The 16,970-nt window shown below is 36.2% G+C and overlaps 1 protein-coding gene across 3 annotated transcripts in view; it reads right to left on the bottom strand.

Annotated features, from left to right (window-relative positions):
- The window catches only part of UGGT2 (UDP-glucose glycoprotein glucosyltransferase 2), a 282,351-nt gene that overhangs the window by 55,732 nt on the left and 209,649 nt on the right, over nucleotides 1-16,970 (bottom strand). For all 3 annotated transcript variants that reach the window (XM_066236801.1, XM_066236802.1, XM_066236804.1), the window contains 3 exons: nucleotides 15,292-15,450; nucleotides 14,824-14,909; nucleotides 4,070-4,151 (listed from right to left, as the gene is read on the bottom strand). In XM_066236801.1, coding sequence (XP_066092898.1) covers nucleotides 4,070-4,151; nucleotides 14,824-14,909; nucleotides 15,292-15,450 — 327 coding nt within the window. The remainder of the gene's footprint in view (nucleotides 1-4,069; nucleotides 4,152-14,823; nucleotides 14,910-15,291; nucleotides 15,451-16,970) is intronic.

The following is a 16,970-nucleotide window of genomic DNA, read 5'->3' as shown; positions in this document are numbered from 1 at the left end:
CGCCTCAGTTTCTATATTCACAGTAACCAGAGAAAGCCGCCCTGTTTAGGTTAGTGAGGAAGGCGGAGCATTTCTTACTCCCTTTTTCCTTCGGGGTTTGGTTATATATTTAGCCAATTTTTCACTCAATCATACCTTTGGGTGTATTGCGAAGCATCTGGAAGCTCCAAGTATAGGTTTTTCTGTTTCTGGTTGAAGATCTTGTTGAGTTTTGGGGGAGATTTATCGGTATCGCTTCCTACCCCGCCATTACTCTGACGTCATCTCGCCATTTTATTCTTTAAAGCTGTATTTCTCTTTTGCTATATTCTTTTCCCACTTTGGTCTGTTTACACCATGCCCCTTAACGTTTCCTGCAGCATTGGTTTGATTGTAATTAATTCCTTGAGTTTTTTTGTCTGGGAAACTTTTTATTTCTCCTTCAATTTTAAATGATAGCCTTGCTGGATAAAGTAGTCTTGGTTGTAGGTTCTTGATTTGCATTACTTTGAATATTTCTTGCCATTCCCTTCTGGCCTCAAGTGTTTCTGTTGAGAAGTCAGATGTCATCCTTATGGGGGCTCCTTTGTAGGTGATAACTTTTTTTTCTCTTGCAGCTTTTAATATTTTCTCTTTATCGCTTAGCTTTGGTATTTTAATTATGATGTGTCTTGGTGTAGGTTTCTTTGGGTTTCTCTTTAATGGAGTCCTCTGTGCTTCTTGGACTTGTGAGAGTTTCTCTTGCATTAATTTAGGGAAGTTTTCAGCTATGATATGATTGAATAAAGTGTCTATCCCTTGTTCTTTTTCTTCTTCTTCAGGAACCCCTATGATGCGGATGTTATTTCTCTTCATGTTGTCACACAGCTCTCTAAGAGTTTCCTCTGACTTTTTGAGTCTCTTTTCTCTTTTCTTCTCTGATTTCATGCCTTCATTCCAGTTGTCCTCCAACTCGCTGATTTGATCCTCAGCTGTATCCATCCTGTTTTTAATTCCTTCCATTGTGGTCTTCATTTCTGATATTGTATTTGTCATCTCCGACTGATTCTTTTTTAATATTTCAATATCCTTTTTTATACTTGCTATTTCTTTATTTAGGTGTTTGTGATGACCATCCATTGTTGTTCTAAGATCCCTAAGCATCCTTACAATCATTATTTTAAACTCTGCATCTGGAAGTTTGATTATTTCCATATCACTCAGTTCATCTCCTGAAGGTCTCTCTTGTGGTTTCATTTGGATTGCACTTCTTTGTCTTCTCATTGTGCCTGGGTATCTGGGTGTTTTCTTTGTAGAGCTGGTTGAGTGTAGGCTTGGTGTTGTCTGTCTCTAGTTTTTACTTGTGTTGTTTCTAAGTCTTCTTGGGTTGGCTTCAGCTATTATTTGTAATCCACTTTAGGATTTGGGCTGCTTTGAAGTCTTGATTTGTTTGTTTTCTTAACAGGTGATTGTCTTTTTTGCTGATCTCAGCAGGGGGCTTATTTGAAACTGTATCCAGGAATGCGGTGGGTGTGACCTGAGGCTTTGAAATCCTCTTCTGCCAGTTAATCTCTCTGGGCGCTGGTTGCTTTCTCAGCTTCAGTAGGTGGAGGTGTATCTCAGATCTCCAAGGAGACCTGAGTTACTGCCCCTCCTCCCCACTTTTTGTTTTCAGCTGTGTCTTGTTGGATTGGAGCTGGAGAGATGTCTGTATCTCTGTGACCTGGAAGTACTTTTGTATTTTGCTTTGTGGAAGGATCAGCCCCTCCCCCAGTTATGGCCGCCTCCAGCACTGAATGAGTCAGCTTTTTATGTCATCACCTATATTCCTCTCCCCCTCACCATCCGTCTCTCTCTTCTCCTTTCTTTTTGGAAGACAAGCAGGCCCATTTCAACACTCCTTGTTCCCTGGTCACCAGGTAAGTGGCTGTGAACAATATTTACTGCTCTTTATCCTTGGAATTGAGAGCCCAGCCTCACAGCCCCCCACCCCCGTTCCTGTAAGCAGGGGAGTGTTAGGCTCTCCTTACCAGGTTTGTTTGGCTTCTTCTTTGCTCCTTGGTTTTTGAAAGCTGTTCTTGTAGTCCAAATTTGGTTTTTCATGCTGATTGTTCATAAATTAGTTTATAATCCAGTTTGGTGGTGTGAGCTGGGAGTCTGTGCGTCTGCCTACTCCACTGCCATCTTCAGGGATCTATCCTCCATTCTTTTTTATCTTCCATCTGAGATAAATACTTTTCCTGTCTGAGGCACATCTTTTAGAATTTCCTTTAGTATGAGTGTGCTGATAGTAAATTCAGTTTTTAATTTTTCTGAAAATACCCTGTTTTATGGTTCCTCTTGAAAGATATATTTTCAGGGTAAATTATTTTAGGTTGACATTTCTTTTTCTATTCAGTGCTTTTAAAATATCATTCCAGTATCTTCTGGCTTTCATTGTTACTGCTGAGAAATCAACTGTCAAGACTATAGCTCTTTAAAGTTATTATTATTATTTTTTATCCTTCTGGTTACTCTCAAGATTTTTCTGTCTTTGGTTTTTTGTAGTTTCATCAAGAGTTTAGATATCTTTTAAATATTTTCCTTAGGAATCACTAGACTTCTTGAAAATGTAAATTGGTTTTTTTAATTCAATTCATAAAAATTCATGCTTCAAATATTACCTGTACCTCATTCTTTCTTTTTCATCTTCTAGAACTCCATTTAAGTTGATTTTATTTATTCAACATTCATAAAGCACTTTACAAAGCTAAGTATCTTATCCTTGTTATAGACAATAAAGGTAAGTTCTTTTATTAACCCCATGTTATAAATGACAAAAATGAGACAGAAAAAGGTTAAGCAGTATGTCCAAGGTGAGTAATAGCTCAGTGAGTACCTAGTGAGTAATAGCCCAGTGTAAATGCAATACTCGTACTTCAGATTGCTCTATTCTTTGCCTTTTATGCTCTGGTCTGTATTCTCTTCTTTCTTAATGTCCCTGTTGCATCTGGGATACTTACTGCTCTCTTCATGCTTGTTAAAATCATCCACTGAATTCTTAATTTTGGTTATTACATTGTTCAGTTTTAGAAGTTCTACTTTAAAAATTCAGATATGGATGTTTTATAGTTTCCTGTTCCATGCAATTGTTTCCAAGTTTGTCTTTTACTTCTTTAAACATTATAAGCATAGTTGTTTCAGAGTCTGTGTCAATAATTCTAATATAGTGAGTGTTTTTGTATCTGTTTTCTACTGTTGTTTCTGCTGGTTTTCTTTTTCTATTTGGATATAGCAACCTTATTCCAGAGATATATGGCTGTTTCTGCCAGACACCTGTACACCTATTTTAATGCAAATTCAAGACTCAGGTTCCCTGGACTACTTAGATGATAAGAATTTTGGCTAAAAGACTGCGAGGGATAATTTACTTTGGTTCATTCTTACCCTAAAACTATAGCCAGTTTACTGTAGAGATTATCTTCTACTAGATTACCCCTTTTATGTGGCTCCATAGTTTTAATTTCTGTCCCCATCACCCTGCAAATTAAACCAAAATGATAGTTTGGGTGTAGCAGGATGGACAATGTTCTCAGGCTTATAGCAGCTTTCTTGGGACAAGAGAAGCTTCTGTGCTTGCTCACTTCACCTAAGGCTCTTACTGTTTCTTTCGGTTTTGGTTTTTATATCCTTATTTTCCTTGTTGTTAGCTCCTCATTGCTTTTTAGACTTAAAAAAATATTTTATCCAACATTTTTACTTGTTTTAAGTAAGAACCAAACCCGCCATCATTAAAAACTCTTTCTTTTGAAAAAAACACCTCTTTTTTTCAGGGCTAGTTTTTCAACCTGTGTTCCTGATCTCATCTCTAGAGCCTAACTTGTAACATTATGTGGCTACAGATACAATAGAGCAGACACATCATAACTTTAAAGAAAAATCATTCCTTTTCTTTTATCTTCAAGCTCTCTGCTTTCTCTTCATGAACTTAACCCTTTTCTTCCTTTCATGTTCCGAATTCCAGTATGACATTTTAGTTAGTAAAATTAGTTGTAAAATAAAAATTAATTAAAATCAAGAGATAAATTTTAATATTAAGAGCAAAGCTTATAAATAGCTTCTGCCCACTTACTTGTATTTCCAGTATTTTGCTTTTGAAGCTGTTTAAGACAACAACATCTCCGAAGTCTGACTGAGGGTCAGTCCCTTCATGCCTAAAAGTAAAAAACCATGTAAATATCTATAAACAGTTCACAGAAAGACATACAACATAAAAGAATACATTTTGAAATAAATGTAATATCAATTGTGTATACATATTTCTATAGTCAACTTCTATAACACTAAGATTTTCAAAATTGTCCAGTTTTAACTTAGTGTAAATTAAAATTATACAAAAGTCACTCTCTAAATTTGATACTGCCTAATCACCAGGAAAGCCTAAGTACTGAGTATCTTTTCTGTTGTATACCAAGATTATCACAAGTCAAATCTTTCATAACTCTGTGATACCTGTAATAATTAATGTATAAAGCATTTTCTAGACTTTAAGTTGTTTATATACCGTAATAAAAGAAATTCTACACTGTCCAACAACTTTTCAATATCTACAAGTATTTTCAAATACTAAAATTTGAGGTGTATTGTTGAAGTCATTAGGACTGAATTGTCTATGATGTCCATCTACACACTTGAATGTTTCTATATATCACACATGATGGATTTCATTGTCTAAATTTCAAAACTTAATAAATCAAATATGACAGCTTGGCTCAACAATTATGTTTTGAATACTATACTCACTATGTACTGAAAAATGCTAGTGGAAGAAATGTTTACAATAAAATTGAATTCTGTCAAAGAGGGAAAATAATCAAATGTCAAATTAGTAGGTACTTGGTCCTGGCCAGTTGGCTCAGTGGTGGAACGTCTTCCCGGCATGTGGATGTCCCGGGTTCAGTTCCCAGTCAGGGCACACAGGTGAAGGGACCATCTGCTTCTCCACATCTCCCCCTCCCCCTTTTCTTTCTCTCTCCCTCTCCTCAGCCATGGCTCAAGCACATTGGCCTGGGCACTGAAGATGCCTCCATGGAACCTCTGCCTCAGGTGCTAAAAATAGATTGGTTGTGGGCAAGGTCCCAGATGAGCAGAGCATTGACCCCAGACGGGGGTTACCAGGTGGATCCCGGTTGGGGCACATGCGGGAATCTGTCTCTCTCTATCTGCCATCCTCTCACTTGGAAAAGAAGAAAAAATAATTAGTAGATATTTTAAGTTCAGTCAGGTTAATACACTTGAACATTTTCTCTAAAACGAAAACCTAGGGAATTCCAGCACTATGTTAACTAACACATGCCCAAGCAGCAGAGGTAGTAGTGATAAAAAAAACTCTTACTCTATTTCAGGTACTATTTGAAGCCTTTATAGTTACAACCATTGTTTGAGGAAGGTACAATTATTATCCCAGATCCAAACAGCCTAAGCAGCCAGGCTCTTCCATCCTGTTCTATTAGACCTTCATAAGCAACTAAATATCACTGGATATGTGAGGACAGTAATCAGCTTCAATGAAGGGAACAAGCTAAGCAAAGAACATGGACTTTATTGATAAGGATTTAAAGCAGAAAGAGAGGGAGCATTCAAATAACTTAGATTCTCAATGAGATTTGAGAATATTGTATCTCAGGTAAAGCCATTTACTTCAAAATAAAAAGGAATCATTGCATGTCAAGAAGTATGACTTTAAAACAAACAAACAATCCAATAAAAAAAAATGGGAAGAGGACATGAACAGACACTTCTCCCAGGAAGAAATACAAATGGCCAACAGATATATGAAGAGATGCTCAGCTTCATTAGTTATTCAAGAAATGCAAATCAAAACTACAATGTGATACTACCATACACCTGTTAGATTAGCTATTATCAACAAGACAGGTAATAGCAAATGCTGGAGAGGCTGTGGAGAAAAAGGAACCCTCTTTCACTGTTGGTGGGACTGTAAAGAAGTGCAACCATTATGGAAGAAAGTATGGTGGTTCCTCAAAAAACTGAAAATAGAACTACCTTATGACCCAGCAATCCCTCTACTGGGTATATACCCCCAAAACTCAGAAACATTGATACGTAAAGACACATGTAGCCCCATGTTCACTGCAGCATTGTTCACAGTGGCCAAAACATGGAAACAACCAAAAAAAGCCCTTCCATAGAAGACTGGATAAAGAAGATGTGGCACATATACACTATGGAATACTACTCAGCCATAAGAAATGATGACATCGAATCATTTACAACAAAATGGTGGGATCTTGATAACATTATACGGAGTGAAATAAGTAAATCAGAAAAAACCAAGAACTACATGATTCCATACATTGGTGAGACATAAAAACGAGACTAAGAGACATGGACAAGAGTGTGGTGGTTACCGGGGGTGGGGAGGAGGGGGGAGTGTGGGAGGGAAGGAGGAGAGGGGGAGGGGGAGGGGCACAAAGAAAACTAGATAGAAGGTGACAGAGGACAATCTGACTTTGGGTGATGGGTATGCAACATAAGTGAATGAAAAGATCATCTGGACATGTTTTCTTTGAATATATGTACCCTGATTTATTGATGTCACCCCATTAACATTAATAAAAATTTATTAAGAAAAAAGAAGTATGACTTTAAAAATTCATATTTTTTCCTGGAATTCTAAATATAAATATCATTTAAATTGTATAGAGGTAAAATAAATCATACTGCCTTTCATTTCTTATCCAAAACACTGGGGAGTAGAAGACAATGATGAACGCTTGTTTTAAGTATTCCAAAGAAAATTAAAATGCTATTATTAATATTTATAAAAAGCAAAAGTTAGGATCAAGAATATATATCACTAATATTTCTGAAAAAATCTGTAGACATGTAGTGTATATTATGATATGGCTAGCAACATCTATTCCACCTTTTAGCATATACTGCAGAAGCTAGAAAGTTAAAAACTCTTTTTGTTATTGTTCCTAGTTTCCTTTGAAGCTATAGTTCTGGTATAGACTGTGCTAAACCGAGATACATCTGCATGTGATTTGGAATTTAAAAGCGAGGAAAGGGTAATGTAGTGATGTTGGCTAGTTTCTCTTGGCAAGCAAAGTCATGGAGACCCAGAGGTTTTCTACACGAGTGCTCCAGGGTGCAATCTCTTAGCTTTGTGGGTATGGAGAACCAGTGATGTACTGGTAAATAGCAGCTTGGTACTTTCTCACTTTTCTAATTATGGAGAGGGAAGCAGCTCTTTCAGATTGGTCAGTTCCTTGGCTTTGTTCTGCTATCCCTTACTGGAAGGTAGTCCTCCTCTAAGCTAGCCTTCTTGAAGAACTTGCTCCTCAGTCCTTCCTATTACAGTCAAGAATCCATTCCCCTGTGCTCAATCCTTCTCTGAGAGCTGTTGCAGATTGTGAGTCTCCACCACTACACTCTCATGGAAAATACTGCCTTCTAATCCTAAACTGTAGATGCTTTAAAAGAAAAGCACTTTGCAATGTATTTTCTGAAGTTGAGAGACACTGACTGCTATCTGGAAAAGTTAAAGTAGACCATGAAATAGAATCTGATATTTGAGAACTGACTTATTGCTTTATTCCAGTAGCGTGTCACTGCCTTTGACTGGCCTGAACTCCTGGGGAAATGATGTGTAAGTATTTCCCACAGATCAGAAATGGCCAAGCATGGCAGATTATGTTTTATTATTTATCACCATAGTGTAGTCATGCATCCTGTCAATATGGTACCCTGGAGATATGAAGAGATGTTAGCAAAATAGGCTGTGGGTATAACACAGAATGCCCCAAACTGAGGAAGTTGTTAGGCCAGCTGGAACCAAGGAATCAAAGGAAAGTAGGTTCAGTAATAGAGACCTGAGAGTTTACAAAAGTAACCCACGAACAGTGAGCTAGAACCACTGCCGGGGCCAGAGAGTGCAGTTAATTTCCAAAGGAACCAGCTGAAGGAATTGTAAAGAAAGAATGAGAAGTCTTTGAAATCTCTCTTGTATCCAATAGAAAACATAAGAGAAGCAGTTCAATCTCACAGGTACCAAATTATCTACAAACAGTAATTTGGCAATCTGTTAGTAAAGCTGATGTTTTCTATAACTTAATTGGGAAAATCTAAGAAGTGTTTGTCTAATTTTAATAAAACTAAAGATTTTTTAAGGAGAGAATAGTTCTGAGTATTTTTGTATACAAGGCTAATGACTGTTAACCCCAAGTCAGGGTAGATGCTCTGCAGTTAAAGATTACAATAAAATGGACAGGCAAAAAAGGACATGTGACGATTATGCATAATAAACAGAAAGTCACATTTTAAATTATCAAGTGATTTAGCCATGGTTTTAAAATCTGGACTTAAAAACTGATGTCAATATTATTTAAGCTTAGCTTTTCAGCATATTTCCTAAATGTAATATCAATTAGAATGAAATCATGAAATGGGATAAACAGAATTTCCATTATTATAATTTTATATTAACTTATTTTTCATTATTGATACATCAATTGCAAATAACTTTTATTACAGAGTAGCATCATTTGTTTTTTCCATTCTGAATACTTAGTGACATATTAATAACATTTAGAATTAATTAAATTATGACAGAGAAGTTTATGGTTTTATTGTTTATAAATAATACAAATGTGAAATTATTTCTATTACCAAAAGTTGTCTATAAATGAGAAAAATTAGTTTTCCACTAATATATTAGGGGTACTTAAAATATAATATCAAGGGCTATTTTCTCTCTAATGGATTCAGGCATAGAATGTGTATAACAGCAAATAATGGTAATAAACTAGAATCTAATATAATATCTAGTTTTACATAATCTATATTATATATACATTATGTAAAATAGGTATTATGTAACACATATACATAATATACAATAATATGATTATAGTTCGTTAAGGAATAATATGGAATAAGTGGGGAGGAAATGGACATTTACTCAATGTGAGACACAGGACTCCATGATGAATAACTTAGTCTGTACCAAGACCCCACAAGGTAGGTAGGATTATCCCCTCTTGTTATAAGGAAATAAAAACTTCAGGTGGTAAAGAAACTAATGCAAGATTATACAGACAGCTGGTGGTAGAGAAAGAATTTGAATCACAGTTTATCTAATTCCAAAAGGTTGTCCCTTTGCAAAAAGCAAAGGTGAAGCAGTAGTGACAGATACAGAAACACTGAGTTCCTGGCGGTAGAGTTTGCACAAGATCAAAGAGCTGAAACAAAGCACCAATGGCTCTTGAAATTATACCTTGAAACCACAGTTTTTATAAGGACCAGTATAAATGTTACAGTATATTTTGCTTTATTTTCTGTACCATATTGCATTCTTTTATAGTATTTATAATGCGTTAATAGTCACTCATTTTCGTAACACCTCTTTCCTACTGAGAAAAGTTTTAGAAGGGTAGAATCTGTGTTTTGTTCATCTATTTATCTTCCATATGTATCGCTGCTTTCGCCTTCCCTCACCATTCCCATACCCAAGCAACCAGTGATCTGATTTCTGTCACTGCAGTTTGTATTACCTAGTCATTATAACTTATAAAAGGAATCATACAGAATTTGCTCTTTTTTGGCCACATTTCTTTAACCCAGCATAATTATTTTGAGATTCATCTCTGTCACTGTGTTATCAAAGGTTTATCACTTTTATTTTATATTTTGTTTTACTTTACTTCATTTAATTTAGTGAGAGGAGGTTGAGGCAGAGACAGACTGCTGCATGCACCTTGACTGGGATCCACAACCACCAAGTCCACTAGGGGGCAATGCTCCATCCATCTGGGGCCCTTGCTCCATTGCAATGGAAGCCATTTTTAGCACCTTTAGCATGAGGCAGAGGCAATGGCACCATCCTCAGCGCCCAGGGCCAACTTGCTCTAATTGAGCCATGGCTGCAAGAGGGGAGGAGAAGAGAGAGAGGGAAGAAAGAGAGGGAGGGGTGGAGAAGCAGATAGGTGCTTCTCCTGTGTGCCTTCACCAGGAATCTAACTCGGGACATCTACCAGGCCAACGCTCTACCACTGAGCAAACCGGCCAGGGCCAAAAGTTCATCCTCTATATTGCTGGATAGAATTCCATTATATGGATTACACCACATTTTGATTATTTCTTCAACTGTTAACATTTGGATTGTTTATGATAATTACAAATAAAACTGCTATGAACATGAATGTACAAGTCTTTGTACAAACATATTTCCTTTTATTTTGGTAAATATCTATGAGTAAATGCCTGGATCATATGGTTTAAGTGTGTGTACATATTTTTAAAGTACTGCCTGTTCTTCTTTTTTAAGTATTTTTTTTACTATTTTTATCTCAGAGAGAGGCAGGGAAAGAGAGACAGAGAGACAGGAATATTGAGCCGTTCCTGTATGTACCCTGATTGGGGATTGAACCAGAGACCTCTCTGTGCTTCAGGACAAGGTGCCAACTAGCCAAACTATTTGGCCAGGGCTTATTTTTTTAATGTATTGGGTGATTTTTAGAGAGACAGAGAGAGGAAGGGAGAAAGAGGGATGGGGAAAGGGAAGCATTCATTTGTTGTTCCACTCAGCCATGCATTAAGTGGTTGCTTCCTGTGTATGCCCTGACTGGGGATTGAACTACAACTTTGTCATTTTGGGAGGATGCTCAAACCAACTGAGCTAACCAGCCAGGGCCCTTGCCAAACTGTTCTAAGGTGGTTGTACTATCCTACATCCCCACTGATAGGGTATGACAGTTCCTGTTGCTTCATATCCTCACCAGCACTTGGTAGTGTCAGTCTTTTTTTTTTTTTTTTTTAATTTTACTAGGTGACATCAATAAATCAGGGTACATATGTTCAAACAAAACATGTCCAGGTTATCTTATCAATCAATTATGTTGCATACCCATCACCCAAAGTCAGATTGTCCTCCATCACCTTCTATCTAGTTTTCTTTGTGCTCCTCCCCCTCCCCCTTTTCCTCTCACCCCCAACCACCACACTCTTATCAATGTCTCTTAGTTTCGTTTTTATGTCTCACCTACGTATGGAATAATGCAGTTCTTGTTTTTTTCTGATTTACTTATTTCACTTCATATAATGTTATCAAGGTCCCACCATTTTGTTGTAAATGATCCGATGTCATCATTTCTTATGGCTGAGTAGTATTCCATAGTGTATATGTGCCACATCTTCTTTATCCAGACATCTATTGAAGGGCTTTTTGGTTGTTTCCATGTCTTGGCCACTGTGAACAATGCTGCAATGAACATGGGGCTGCATATGTCTTTACGTAGCAATGTTTCTGAGTTTTGGGGGTATATACCCAGTAGAGGGATTGCTGGGTCATAAGGTAGTTCTATTTTCAGTTTTTTGAGAAAGCACCATACTTTCTTCCATAATGGTTGTACTACTTTACATTCCCACCAACAGTGGATGAAGGTTCCTTTTTCTCCACAGCCTCTCCAACATTTGCTATTACCTGTCTTGTTAATAATACCTAATCTAACAGGTGTGAGGTGGTATCTCATTGCAGTTTTGATTTGCATTTCTCTAATAACTAACGAAGATGAGCATCTTTTCATATATCTGTTGGCCATTTGTATTTCTTCCTGGGAGAAGTGTCTGTTCATGTCCTCTTCCCATTTTTTTATTGGATTGTTTGTTTGTTTGTTGTTGAGTTTTATGAGTTCTTTGTATATTTTGGATATTAGGCCCTTATCTGAGCTGTTGTTTGAAAATATCATTTCCCATTTAGTTGGCTGGCTATCTGTTTATTTTGTTGTCAGTTTCTCTTGCTGAGCAGACACTTCTTAGTCTGATGTAGTCCCATTCATTTATTTTTGCCTTCACTTCCCTTGCCTTTGGAGTCAAATCATAAAATGCTCTTTAAAACCAAGGTCCATGAGTTTAGAACCTATGTCTTCTTCTATGTACTTTATTGTTTCAGGTCGTATATTTAGGTCTTTTATGCATTTTGAATTAATTTTAGTACAAGGGGACAAACTGTAGTCGAGTTTCATTCTTTGGCATGTGGCTTTCCAGTTTTCCCAGCACCATTTGTTGAAGAGACTTTCTTTTCTCCATTGTGTGTTGTTGGCCCCTTTATCAAAAATTATTTGACCATATATATGTGGTTTTATTTCTGGACTTTCTATTCTGTTCCATTGGTCTGAATGTCTATTTTTCTGCCAATACCATGCGGTTTTGATTGTCGTGACTCTATAATATGGTTTGAAGTCAAGTACTGTAATGCCCCAGTGTCAGTCTTTTTAATGTTAACTATTCTAAGAGATGAGTGGCAATATCTCATTGTGGGTTAAATATGCATTTTCCTAATAACTAACAATGTTGAGCATAATTTTATGTGCTTATTTGCCATTTATATGTCTCTTCTGGTGCAGTGTCTGTTCAAATCTTCTGTACATTTTTTTATCAGGTTGTTTTCTTACTGTTGAGTTTTTTTTTTTTTTTGCATTTTTCTGAAGCTGGAAATGGGGAGAGACAGTCAGACAGACTCCCGCATGCGCTCGACCGGGATCCACCCGGCACGCCCACCAGGGGGCGATGCTCTGCCCACCAGGGGGCGATGCTCTGCCTATCCTGGGCGTCGCCATGTTGTGACCAGAGCCACTCTAGCGCCTGAGGCAGAGGCCACAGAGCCATCCCCAGCGCCCGGGCCATCTTTGCTCCAATGGAGCCTTGGCTGCAGGAGGGGAAGAGAGAGAGAGAGAGGAAGGCACGGCGGAGGGGTGGAGAAGCAAATGGGTGCTTCTTCTTTGTGCCCTGGCCGGGAATCGAACCCGGGTCCTCCGCACGCTAGGCCGACGCTCTACCACTGAGCCAACTGGCCAGGGCTTACTGTTGAGTTTTGATAGTTCTTTATACATTCTATATATAAGTTCTTAGTCAGATGTAGGCTTTACGAATATTTTTCTCCCAGTCTGTGGCTTGTTTTCATTTTCTTTTATATTTATTATATATCCTTTTAATGTAAGTATTTACAAATTTTGCAAGAGAAATATTTGTTTAATAAAGTGCTGTCTTAGATCTTGCCTGATGTGTTATAATATATGATATATGTATCGTATTAACTTTCTAAACTCTGGAAAATTGTATTTCTAAAACACACATATCCCTAACAGTTTATGATGAGAGATCTGTACCCTCTTCCTGTTCCTGAAATGTTTTGTCTGTGGTATGATTAGTAGTAAGTCACTATAATTCTTTAAAACTCTCTTGTGGCACTACTATCTCATTCTTAATGTTGAGACTGACTTACCCCAATCCTATTCCCTATTACAGAATTAAGCATTGTAGGCTTTGTGTACACAAATTATTAAGCATATTTGTTGAATGACACTATGTGCTAGGCACAGTATAGGGAAAGAGGTAAAAGCAGTGAAAAAGGTCCAATAACCTCTATTCCCATATTATCGTTTCTGAGCACAGTTCTGGTGTAGTAACATTGCTCAATAAATACAGGGTGGGACAAAGTAGGTTTACAGATGTTCGTATAAAAAAAGACACACAGGTTAGGGTGTTACAATAGCTTTATTAACTCTGTGTTTTGCATCCTCAAAACTGTATAGCTACTTTGGCCCAACCTTGTATTTGTTTAAATAAATGAAAAGTACAGATATTTATTAAATGATGTAAAAAGACTTTATAAGGGGTCGGCAAACTATGGCTGGGAAGTGAAATCAGGTCGGTGACCTATTTTTGCATGGTCCCTGAACTAAAATTGATTTTTATGTTTTAAAATGCTTGATAAGAAAAGAATATATTGACAAAGATCATATCTACCCTAAAACAGTGGTCCCCAACCCCCAGGCCGTGGACCGATACTGGTCCGTGGGCCATTTGGTACCAGTTTGCAGAGGAAGAATAAATAACTTACATTATTTCTGTTTTTTTTTATATTTATATTTATTATTTTTATATTTTTTATATTTCTGTATTATTTATATTTAAGTCTGAATGATGTTTTAATTTTAAAAAATGACCAGATTTCCTCTGTTACATCCATCTAAGACTCACTCTTGACGCTTGTTTCAGTCAAGTGATACATTTATCCGTCCCACCCTAAAGGCTGGTCTGTGAAAATATTTTCTGATATTAAACTGGTCCATGGCCCAAAAAAGGTTGGGGACCACTGCCCTAAAACATTAAGTATTTTCTATTAGCTCCTATAGAAAAAGTCTAATAATTCTTGCTTTATACTGTGCTTGTTGATAAGCAGGTAAGAAGATACTATGAAAGAAACCAATTCTTACTTATAAAAATGAAAAAGACTGAACATAATCCATGGATAATGGCTTTCTTATATACGACATAACATACATTATATTGTCATCGAATAAAAACATTTATATTATCCTGTCCTGGCCAGGTAGCTCAGATGGCGAGAGAGTCTTCCTGCTATACCAAGTTTTCAGGTTCAATTCCCAATCAGGACACATACAACAATCAACCAATGAATGCATAAATAAGTGGAACAACAAACTGATGTCTCCTCTCTCTCTCTTTCTCTCTCTCTCCCTCTTTCTCTAAAATCAATAAATAAATTAAAAAAAGAAAAACTTTAAAAATATATTAATTATGTTAACATATGAAAAAGTGTATAGAAAACAGTTAACTAAAGGAGACAGAATAAAGAACAATAAATACATATTAGGCAATCCTTTTATATTTTTGAAATAAAACAAAAAGAATTTGGAACAAATGCCACAGTTCTATAACTTAGTATTTGTTTTATAGTAATGGTACTTGTGAACATTTTAACTGTTATGATGATCTTTGTTATATCACACTAATAACTTATTTACACATAAAAATTTAACAGTGGTTTATATAACTCACCCAACTATTTGATAAATATCTTCAGATTTTCCTTTGCGTAATTTCAGTATCCAAGCACCTGGGTTTGCTTTTAATTGAAAATACCCCTTTTAAGATGAGAAAAATATGATCATAGTTGTATGACTAAACACACATCCAACTGTTTAAGCAAGACTATACACAAATCATCAAAGAATGTGCTTACTAACTGCAGGATGATTGAATTCTACAAATGAAATCCAAGGAAGGAGATTTTTGTAATCATCTGTAAAAGCACATTCTGAAAACATAATTCCCTTCATTTTGTTTTAATTACCGTATTCAATGTTGCAATTTTGTTTTTTGGGAGCTGTTCAGCAAGAGCAGGATAAAAATTATTTTATCTTATTACTAGAAAAATTTAGAGGAGTTTACCAAAACACCTAATTTTAATGATTTTACCAAAACATCTAATTGTAATAGTATCAAATAAGTATTCATAATACTTACAAGATTGGCCATCACTATTGTATCAACCACAACAGGTTGATTTTTTGTGCCAAGTGTAAACTGCAGACCCCGAGGAGGTTTTTCTGTTGCTATATCAAAGCAATGTCCTTCAAGTAGCAGGTATTCTAGTTCATATCCTGCTACAACAGTTCTCTCAATCTGTGGAGGAAATACATCATCGGTCATTCCCATAATACAAATATAATAACTAAATGAGATTATTTTAATATTAGTCAATGAATTTTGGATGGGCAACTTCAAGTCTTTTTTTTTTAAATCTTGAACATTTCTTTTAATAATATATTTTTTTCCTTTATTATTAATTTTAATGGGGTGACATTGATTAATCAGGGTACATAGATTCAGAGAAAACATCTCCAGGTTATTTTGACATTTGATTATGTTGCATACCCAAAGTCAAATTTTCTTCCGTCACCTTCTATCCAGTTTTCTTTGTGCCCCTCCCCTCCCAAACCCCCTCCCTCTCCTCAAATCTTTCTTTTACAGGAGTGAACCTAATAGTTGAATTAATTTCTTGAAAACCTGAGTTCATGATAAAGTTTCTTTTTCCTTTCCCATGACAGCAGCTCTACTCAGGATATATGTATCAATATCATAAACAGAAAAGTTGTCATAGAGTTATAGCATTCAGAGATCTCTCTTCAAGACAGATTTAGATGGAAAAGTTCTCAAAGGATCTGCTTCACTGCTATTGCCCTATATCGAGCTCCCTCTTGAGACTTGGTAAGAAAGCCAACTTATTACCATCTATTGCCTTTCTTGTAATTTAAAAATATTAATGTTTAAATGTTTTGCCCTCAAAATAACATAGGCTCACCAGAGAAAATTTAGTAAATATAAGAAAGTGAAAAGGATAAAAAGTGGAAATCATGCACAGACTAAACATTCATAAACACATCAATGCACTGGTTTCTATTTTTCTCATCAACTTTTACTAAAGAAAGCATAACCTGCTTTTTCATTAAATTTAGTTTTCTTGAAACATGTCCCTGACTCTATAAACATCCTTCAAGTGCTGGTGATTCCAATTGTTTCCAGGCTTTCCTCTATTGCAAATGCTACAATAAGTATCTCAGGACTAAAGATTTTTCTCTCTTTCAGCTGAAAAACATAACCAAACATGAAATTAAATCAAATATAAGAAGTGATTTTTACACAGTTTAGTAATTTTGTTGAGCAGATGAATCTATAATTTAATTCACTCTATGAGGTTTTCAACACCATTGCTTAGTGTGTGTAGGAAATAGAATACAGGAGGGAGTCCTTGGGTTAGGACACAGTTCCGTTCCTATGGCAGTGAAGTAACCCAAATTTTGGTGTAAGTTGAAACACACCCTAGACTAAGTAACTTACCTATCTTAGCACAGTTGTACAATCATAATCTAGAACATAAAAACACAATTGAGGCACAGGAAAAGGACCTAAATATACTGTACTATACTGCGCATTCTTCTGCTGCACACAACCAAACTAGTTTGCTCACGTAGTCCATAAGTATAATACAATGCTAACAGCATAAGCCAAAACACTCATGTCTCAATTTTTTAAAAAGTTTTTATGGGAGTAAGCATCGAAAACTAAAAACATTATGTTGAGACTGTTGTAATCCAAGGAACACCTGTATTTAAAAATATTCTCTATCCTATTTGTTTTTCTTT

Source organism: Saccopteryx bilineata, chromosome 6 (assembly GCF_036850765.1).
Source record: "Saccopteryx bilineata isolate mSacBil1 chromosome 6, mSacBil1_pri_phased_curated, whole genome shotgun sequence".
Lineage (NCBI taxonomy): Eukaryota > Metazoa > Chordata > Mammalia > Chiroptera > Emballonuridae > Saccopteryx > Saccopteryx bilineata.
Note: the sequence above shows the minus strand (reverse complement) of the source record. Positions and strands in the feature narration are given on the sequence as shown.